At 30.3% G+C, this 9,386-nt stretch overlaps 1 protein-coding gene across 1 annotated transcript; it reads right to left on the reverse strand.

Moving 5' to 3' along the window:
• Positions 1-961: 961 nt before the first annotated feature.
• On the reverse strand, positions 962-5,780 carry LOC110618588 (methylthioribose kinase). Its single transcript, XM_021761755.2, has 6 exons — positions 5,450-5,780; positions 4,132-4,441; positions 3,144-3,318; positions 2,457-2,658; positions 1,653-1,867; positions 962-1,245 (listed from the first exon to the last, which is right to left on the reverse strand). Exons 1-6 carry the CDS (start codon positions 5,633-5,635, stop codon positions 1,083-1,085), a joined length of 1,251 nt encoding a protein of 416 aa, XP_021617447.1. The 5' UTR covers positions 5,636-5,780; the 3' UTR covers positions 962-1,082.
• Positions 5,781-9,386: the final 3,606 nt, after the last annotated feature.

Consider the following 9,386-nt stretch of genomic DNA (forward strand, 5'->3'; position numbering starts at 1 on the left):
GGGAGAGTGAAGAGCGTACCTTGAAAGCAAAAAGGGTAGAGAGACGGAGTTAGCAAAGCGCACGAAGAGCAGAGGAAAGCAAGATTTTTAAGAAGACAGAGGAAATTTGAAAATCTGAAACAGCAATGAGACGAAAAGGTATTCTGAGGAAAACTGTCCTTGGGCGGCGCGGTCATTATTATTCTTGATATTTACCCCCTCATCATTCGTACAATAACTGATGAGAAAAGGGGCAATTGATGACCGCTGGATCTCACTACCCTGGTCTGAGACCTGACCCATGATAACAACTCTTTACCTGAAGACCCTTAAGCCCCACAAATAAATCAGGTCCAGCCCGCTCAGCCTTAAAACCGGACTCCCTCTAAGTCTTTCAATTAGGCCGGCCCAGCTCTTTCGGCCCTAAGAACAGACCTCCCTTGGGCTCCAGCCTTAATCTCACTCTCCAGCCCAGTCCGGGGGAGAAAAAGTAGCCAGTCCGTCCACTCGGTGGGTCCATCCGCATGCGTGCCAGGGGAGAATTAAATGGCCGTTACGCATGAAGTAGATATCTGATATTCTCGTACTTCCGTATCAGTATGGCAGAGATAGGTAGCCTAATGGCAGTGAGGCTGTTACACGTCACTGACAGACGAAGGAAAAGAATAAAAGGAGAGGGGTATTCTCCTCTCAGACTAAGCTTAATCTACTCTTGTAAAATCCTATTTTCTGGATATCAGATCATCAATTTTGAACACATTGAAATTCAGAATCATTTAAAATCACGCTTTTCCAAATGAAATGTTAATGCTTCATTTGCTAAAATCTATGGGAAAAACAAAATCAATATGATTTTTATTTCCTTTAAAATGAATTATTTTTAAATTAATAAAAATTAACTTTTTTATTTTAAATAAATATTTAAAAAATAGTTAAATTAAATTCTTATAAAATTATTAATTTTAAACGGAGACTCTCAACGTTGATAGGAAAGTGTATGGGTATATATTTCTTATAAAATTGACATGATATTGTATTTAATTCAAGTAATTTACTCTTGAAGAGAAGTGTGGTATGGATTAGAGAAGCTTTTGCCATGAATCCTATGCCCTAATGGCTGACACAACATCATTAATGGACTGGAATCCCCTCCTTTCCTTCAGAAGTAGTTTTGCAAACTTGAGAGCCTGCCGCTCACATTCAGCTCGTTTGCTTGCTTCTTTAATTGACTCAAAATCCTCAACATGGGCTACACCAAAAATTCTCCTATCAATTCGGAAAAAAAAAATTATCGTCATTGTCTCAAGTGGTTAAAATCAAGAACTAGGATGTCATTCCTAATCTTGAAATATAAAACACAAGGTAATTATGGTACCAGAAATACAATTTATAACCTGTATTCCTTTAGCTTAGACATGGAACATAATATATAGTAATGATCTTATTTCAAAATTTCTTTTCTTTAATAAGAATAAGATGTTGACTGTCCTAAAAACAAGGTAAAAATTTTCCAGCAATAAGCTAATTAGCTTTCAAAAGTTAGAGCTAATGTCAAGAGTGTTAAAGCTCCAAATCGTCAAATTTCATGGGAAGCTATGAAACTACAAATGTTGGAAATTTTCAAAACAAAGCTCAAGGAAACAACAACAGATAATAAGAAGCTGTAATCTCACCGAATAATTTTGGCTGCACCAAATCCGAGGGTGTCATGGAACAAATCTTTCATGAATTTTTGCTGCACAAGCTGCTGAAGCTCAGGATTGTTATAAATTGCTGGAAGATATGCTTCACCAGGTCCATCCTTGTGCTCATTCCAAAGTGCAGTGAATTTTTTGTTGAAAAGATTCCATGAATCTTCAATCGTCCTCAGAATCCACTCTTTATATGACTGCATTAGAATGTGAGTTTCAGACACATACCCCACCAAGAATTAATTCAAAAAAAAAAAAAAAAAAAAAAAAAACTATAAAGTAAAACCTACAACAGAAGCGATAGAAAATCTGAATCCAACTGGAATAGTAACGAAACAAAGGAAAAATAACTATTTGTTCTTTGTATTATTCAGAAACTCATTAATTAGTTGTTTAATTTTAAAAAAATATCTTAAAATGTCTTTAAAATTTTTAGAAATTTATTAATTAATTCATTCAGAGTTTATTAATTAGTTCATTTATTAAACTTTAGCTATTAAATATTATAAAAAAATATAAAATATTAATAAAAAAATTAATTAATAAATATTTTTATAAAATTGAATTACTAATTAATAAATTTTTTCATACTACAAAAGTCTAAATTTTTACTTATTATAAAAATTAAATAATAAAATATTTAATAGTTAAAACTAATGGAATAATAATTAATAAATTTTTTAAAATTTAAAAATATTTTAATATATTTTTTAAAATTAAAAATTAATTAATAAATTTCTCCATATAGTAAATTTTCTACTATAAATAAATAATACTTGAACGTACTTTTCTGTCATTTGCTGGATCAGCATGGCCATCTTGAGCAAAGTATGCCAAAATCAAGTTTCCAATAAAAGCTCCCAAATCAAAACCCATTGGTCCATAAAATGCAAATTCTGGATCTATAACTTGTGTTGAATAAGGAGTAACCATGACAGAACTAGTGTGAAGATCTCCATGTATTAAGGCTTGGGCTCTTTCACAGAACCTATGAGAATGGCAACTCTGATTGATTAGATAAAGAACTAGTAAAAACATTGTATACATAGTCTCTAAGATTTAACAAAATCTATAATTTAATTTTTATCATTTTCGTGAGAAAAAATTTAGTTCTTGAGATTTTATTCTGTTAACAAAATAGTTTTTCTATTAAAATTCACCGTTAAACTATAATAATTTAGTTCAGTTCTTCAAATTTCACTTTTAATAATGTTAATTCAATTAATTTTAATAATTTATAACAATTTAGTCCTTATAGTTTTAATATTTATAATAATTCAGTCCTCTTAATTTCAGTTGACTTTTTCAAAAATTTAATAAAATGATCATTTTGTTAATAAATAAAAATTTAAGGACTAAATTGTTTATTATCAAAAAAGTAAAGACTAAATTGTAAGTTTTGCTAAATTTCAGGGATTATACTGTAAATTATCCAAACATTTAAAGCCAGATAAACTAAGAAGGAAATAATACTTGGATTTCAATTCAGCAATTTCAAGCTTTAAAATATTATCCTCACGGACAGCCTCAGCATCATCATCAAGGTAAGGAGAAGTCCAGTGGTTATATTGAGAAACTTTGTATGGATCAGAAAAAATAACTTGCTCAGTAAGCCTGCACAGCCCCACATTCCCACAGAATTCAGCAACTGCACAAAGCATTTGAAGAGAGCATGTTGCCAAAATTTCTTCAAGATTAGCATTATGATCATTCATCACAACAATAAAAAATTGCTAGAAATATAAATGAACCAACCGAGCTAAGTCTTGAAGAGTTTGAATTTTATTGTTAAATTTTTTTTTTATTTAAACCAAGACTTAAACTTTACTCGTTTTGAGTCGATTTGGATATTAACAAACTCAGACTTAGTTTATTTATCAAACAAGCTAAGTCAAGCCAAGATATTATCACATCTACTCTTAAATAGTTTTTAAATAATTTAATTTATTTATAACCGTAATAAGTTTTAGTTTAAAACTTTTAACTTTAAAGCTAAATAATTTTTTATAAATACATATATATACAACTTAACTCATAAACTTATAAAAAAAATAAGTTTTTAAATCTTAACAAGTCAAATATCTGTAAGATTTATGACTATAATCGAATTGAGTAGAGCTAAATTTTGAAAACTTAGATTTGGCTCATGAAAATTTATGTAGACTTAATCAATTCTCTTGTAACATTGAGCTTAGCATGTTCAATGAGCCTATTCATTAGCCTACTCAATGAATCTTCGCGAACTTATTCATAAACTTGAAAATGAAACAAATTCAGAATCAACAATTATATAGATCAAACTTTTCTCTTTTAGTAAATAAACCTAAAAATTAAACTCAAGTTTAATTAAATTTTTATTGATTTGAATTTGAAATAATTTATAGATAGTTTAATTTGTTTATACCCATAAACAACTTTAAAAAATAAAAACAAACAATAAAATGTGAGAAATATGACTAACCATCATGCTTGTGCTGAGTGGTGGTACGATACAAAAGGGATGTGTAAAAAAGAGTTCTCGACATGTAATCTGACATGTGTTCAGCCAGATAAGGATACTCAATTCCAGCAACCAACCCTTTCCTTAGGATAATATGTGGAGGCTCCAAATATCGCATGCCAATCAAAGACATAGTACGATCAAAATGATAAACTTCAGGGACATGTTCAGGGCACAACTGACCATGCTCTTTAAGTGCCAGAGCCTCAAAATAGGATCTTTCCTTAGTCATGGGCCATGATTCTCCAATACTACGGACATAAGGAAGAGCCTGCATCAGAACACAAGAAAATTGAAATAAAACATTCTAGTTTCTCTCCAAATATTACTCTGACTATTAGTCGGTTTGATTTATTATCAAATTGAATTAATTAAAATTAAAATAATTTAATTTTTTATGTATGAAAATCGAATTGCACTGCTGAGAAAATTGAATCAAACAATTTTGTTTAAAAATTGATTTTGAACTAATTTTATGTACTTTGTTTAATTACACTGCTGAGAGAATCGAATTAAACTGATTCAATTTCATTTAAAAATTGATTTTGAATTGATTTTATGTATTTTATTTAATTAGACTTTAATGTCTTTTTGTTTCATGAATTCTATAATAATTTGAATCCAAATAACCAATGATTTAGATTTAATATAGGAGCATTCGTTCGATTTAGTCTGACTGAAATTTTTTTATTGAAAATCAAATTAAACTAATCAAACCAAAATTATTAAAATTGAAAATCAAATAAAAATTATTTTTATTTTAAAATTAAATTAAAATTTTAAATTATATTCATGCGATCAAAATTTTTAGTTTAAATTGAATAATAATCCTATGATATCCAAATTTAATTGTAGAAGTAAAATATCAATTTGGAAGAAAAACTGTTTAGCTCAACCATGAATTGCTTCAACTTTAAGCAACAGTACAATCTATTTAGAATAGTTTATTTCCAAAGAAAAGTAGTGAAGTTAATGGTTTTCTATTTATATTTATAGAATTCATATCAATGTAGACAGTAAAAAGTTGAGCCATTTATTGAAGGTTAGCTTAAAAATTGCAACTCCACATCTAATCCAATCACAGGGTCCTTCGCTTTCCATTGGAAAACTCAACAATTGATGCTTCCAATTCTGTCAATTTCCTACCTTACTGATGTGGCAGAAAATGATTATGTCATATCACTTACCTCTTTCTCAGCAGCCAAACAAAACCACACTACCACAGAAATTTTTAACATAAATAAAACTGAAAACCCAGTTTACAATTTTCAAAACTTACCTGCTTCATGACAAAAGAGCCAGCTGAACCAACAACGATGTACACAAAGTTGAGATTCCCATCTCCAACTTCTTTGATTTTCAAGTCATCGTAATTTTTGCCAATCTTAGCGGATAATACAGGCGTGGCCTTGATGTACTCGATCAGAGATTGTTCATCAAGTGGCCTAAACTCTGAGAAAGCCATAATGATTGAGGGTGGTGGCAGAAGCTGCGGTGATTTTGGCTTTTTGGGAAGGGAGAGGGATTTTTAAGAGACTAAAGTGGAGGCTGCTTGACTTTTGGAATAGTGTTGTGGTTCATGCCTTGAGGGACGTGGTCGTTTTGTCAGTCATCATACATGTGGCCTGGATATATTCTCCATTTTGATTTTGATTGCATAGGAATGATAATAGATAATGCTACTTCTAAATCACAACCTAATTAAATATTTTCAATATTACAAAATAATGCTATTTAAATCTAAATTTAATTAATTTTTTAAATATTTGAACCTGTCCTAAATCTATTTTTTTTATCAGTATATAGTTAATGAATCTATTTTTCATGATAAATCATACTAAAGAAAATATATTATATTAATAAAAAATATAATGATTTATAAGAATATATAAACATAATTTTTTTGTTTTAATTTTATAAGTTTATAAAAATGCATATTTTAAAAATATTGACACTTTAGAATATAAATATAATAAAATATTTTTGTAAATAGTGGAATGGAATATTATTTTTAATTAATAGTAATGTTATTGATTTAATATAATTTTATTATATTACTTTATAAAAAAATATATTTATATTTTTCAAAATCAATTTTTGGTAATTTAATATATTTTTATGTACAGTGATTACTTAAAAAAATACCTTTGGCTTTATGTGAATTTATAATATAAAATATACAATTTCTATGGATTTGAATATATTTGAGTAGCAAAAGTAAGATTACTATCTACCCAGCAAATAAACTCAAAGGAATAAGTTTCAATCTCTTCACTTGTACTAGCAAGAGAACATGTGATACCAAATCGAGATTCCAACATCTATTCTGATCAATAATTTATTCCTATTCTGATCATTAATTTATTCGGATACTGTAGAAACTTCGAGTAATATACGAGGCTGAAGATTTTTCTTTTTTTTTTTTTTTTTAAAGTAGGATCTAACGTTTATTAGATTTAGATCAATACACTTATTATTAAATTAAAACTATAAGTATATGAAGAAATTATTCAAAAAGTAATTGATTATGGTATTTAAGGGTCAGTCCATAAGTTCAACAATATACCATTTTCAATTTGCCGACCAAACTCCTAACAATATATTCTTACTAAATACTGTTTCTTGCTCCATAATTTTTTGTTTATATTTTTTTATTTTAAAATTATTATTATTTTTTTTATTTATAGTAATATATAAATTAATTATTATAATTTTATTTTATTTTTAAGAAACTTTTTAAAATATTTTTAATATTTAAAAAATTTTAATATTTTTAATATGTATATAATAAAAAAATCTTTTTTAATATATATGAAAAATATAGTGAATAAAAATTATAAAATGATGGGAGTAATATATTCTTTCATATAACTTGAGAGCGGATTTATAGTGACTTCTAAAAATAAATAGTATAGGAAAGTTTAGACTTTTAACTACTAAAAAATTAAAGAGTTTAACTTTTTTAAATAGACTATTCCATTAAAAAATTCAAAATCATAAAATCATTTCTCTTTCGATCAACACAACTGAGACCAGAAGCCAGTTGCATAACATATATTGGTACTACTTGCGCCAAATTCTTAATTAGTAAATCGCTAGGTGCCTCAGATAATAACCTCACCTTCCATCACCGTAGAAGTTCCCATGATCGATCCTTTAGTTTAGAGAAAACCAATTTTTGGTCACACTCTACACTTGTAGGTAAACCAGATTCATAATATGATTATTAACCAACCAAACAGCAAGAGGCAGCAAGTGAGTTTTTCAAAGGTCCGTTCACATGGGCACTAAATACTAACTCATATTTGTGTAAGTTTACCTTTTAAGAACAATTAAGGTAATAATAAATCACCTCGATAGACATCTTTAATAGAGTATATTAGTATTATCATATTGACATTTATCAATACTGATATAACACAACGATCATATAAAGTAAGTTATGAGCTGTCATTATAAAACATGGGCATATGATAAGGATTTGATAAGGATTTGATAAGCTGATACAAGATTCCACTCGTGGAAAGAAAAATTCGGACACTATAACACCCGGTTTTTCATCAATACTTTTCCTTTTCTGAGTAGGTCGAGTCTTCGTATAAAGTTATCGGTACAATCCAACAGATCCCTATTACACCTATAATTACGGGATCCCCTATCAATTAGTTTGTACCAACTGGATTTTCAGGAGATACTATAATTAACATAATCTTCTTACAGTATAAAAGCTAATGATCGTTGAGACCAAGATATGCATTCTTACACAATTACTCTTGAGTTCTAAGTATTTCCTTGCATTCACCATTTTCTTCAGTTCATTGACTTGAGTATCGAAGTAGCTGCCATATGCGCTACCCACTTCACATTCTCTTTCTTGTAAAGTGATCAATCGTGGCACAGTTTCATTTTAGCCACTTCATTTGATTTCGTTGCCGAAAATTTCATTGAATTCTTTCTGTTTATTTGGATTAAAATCGATCTCTTAAAATCGATCTCTTATTCCATTTCTCTTAAAAAGAAATCTTTCTTTTCTCTCTCTCAAAATGACCGGCAGTTTATGAGCTGCTGCTAAGGTTGCTACTAATGAGAGCTCTATCATTTCTTCCACTTCTGGCAGTGGATAGAACATATCCACTATGATCAATGAAGTAGATCTCAACAATCTGAATGATGAGCAAATACTCTAATACATCGAAAGGTTACAGGCTACTCTCGAGCAATACAAAGCTCGGGGGAGGAGGCATCATTTATGGCTCTCAAGGTAAGGGAGGACGCTTCAATTGATACCCTACAGACTCGGTAGAAGCGATCCAAGCGCAGTCCAAAGGGAAGGCCAAATTGGAGGATGAAGATTCGTCGGATGAGGCTCCAAAGAATGTTGACTGGAAGCTAGTTCAGGCTGTGCAAAGATACCAATAAGAGCAGGAGAGGACATGGCCTAGATGATGCCTCGCCCCTGTCAGAAGAGATCTTAGCAGAAACTTTTCAAACCAAGTTCAAGCTGCCAAGCTTGGACAAATATAATGGAAACAACAGATCTCATAAGTCACCTGAAAATTTTTAGGACGACCATGTAGCTTTAGGATGTCAATGACTTCATGTTGTGTCGAGTGTTTCCGTCAACACTCATAGTTTCGGCTCAGAAATAGTATCAACATATGAGTCCAGGTTTAATTCAGAACTTCACACAATTCGCTATGTTATTTAAATCCAGGTTTATTACTTGTATATCTTCTAAAAAACTCTTCTCTAACTTGCGGAAGATCCGCCAAAGAGAGAGTGAGTCTTTAAGGAGATGTATCTCACGGTTTAATGCATAAGCAATACAAGTGGAGTAATTAAATCATGGGATAGCATATGAAGCATTAAAGAATCATGCAACATCAAGTTCATGGATTCCTTAATCAAGAACTCAGTTGCTACGTACCAACAGCTAATGGACAAAGCCCAGAAGTACATTAGGCTGGATGACGAATATCAAGCGTTGAGAGAGGACAAAAGAATGAGTCAAAAGCAAAAGCAAAACCAAAAACTAGAGAGGCGAGGATATGAAGGAGACCACATATGTTACCAGTCTCCCGAAGAAGAGATGATCAAAGTAAGTATGAAAACTATACTCCACTGAATGACTCATGAACACATATTCTAATGTGGATCAGAAAAAATGACAAGGATGTCAGGTGGCCTCCCAAGCTCAATCCTGAGAAAGCCGAAAG

The sequence above is a fragment of the Manihot esculenta genome, chromosome 7, assembly GCF_001659605.2.
Source record: "Manihot esculenta cultivar AM560-2 chromosome 7, M.esculenta_v8, whole genome shotgun sequence".
Classification (NCBI taxonomy): Eukaryota; Viridiplantae; Streptophyta; class Magnoliopsida; order Malpighiales; family Euphorbiaceae; genus Manihot; species Manihot esculenta.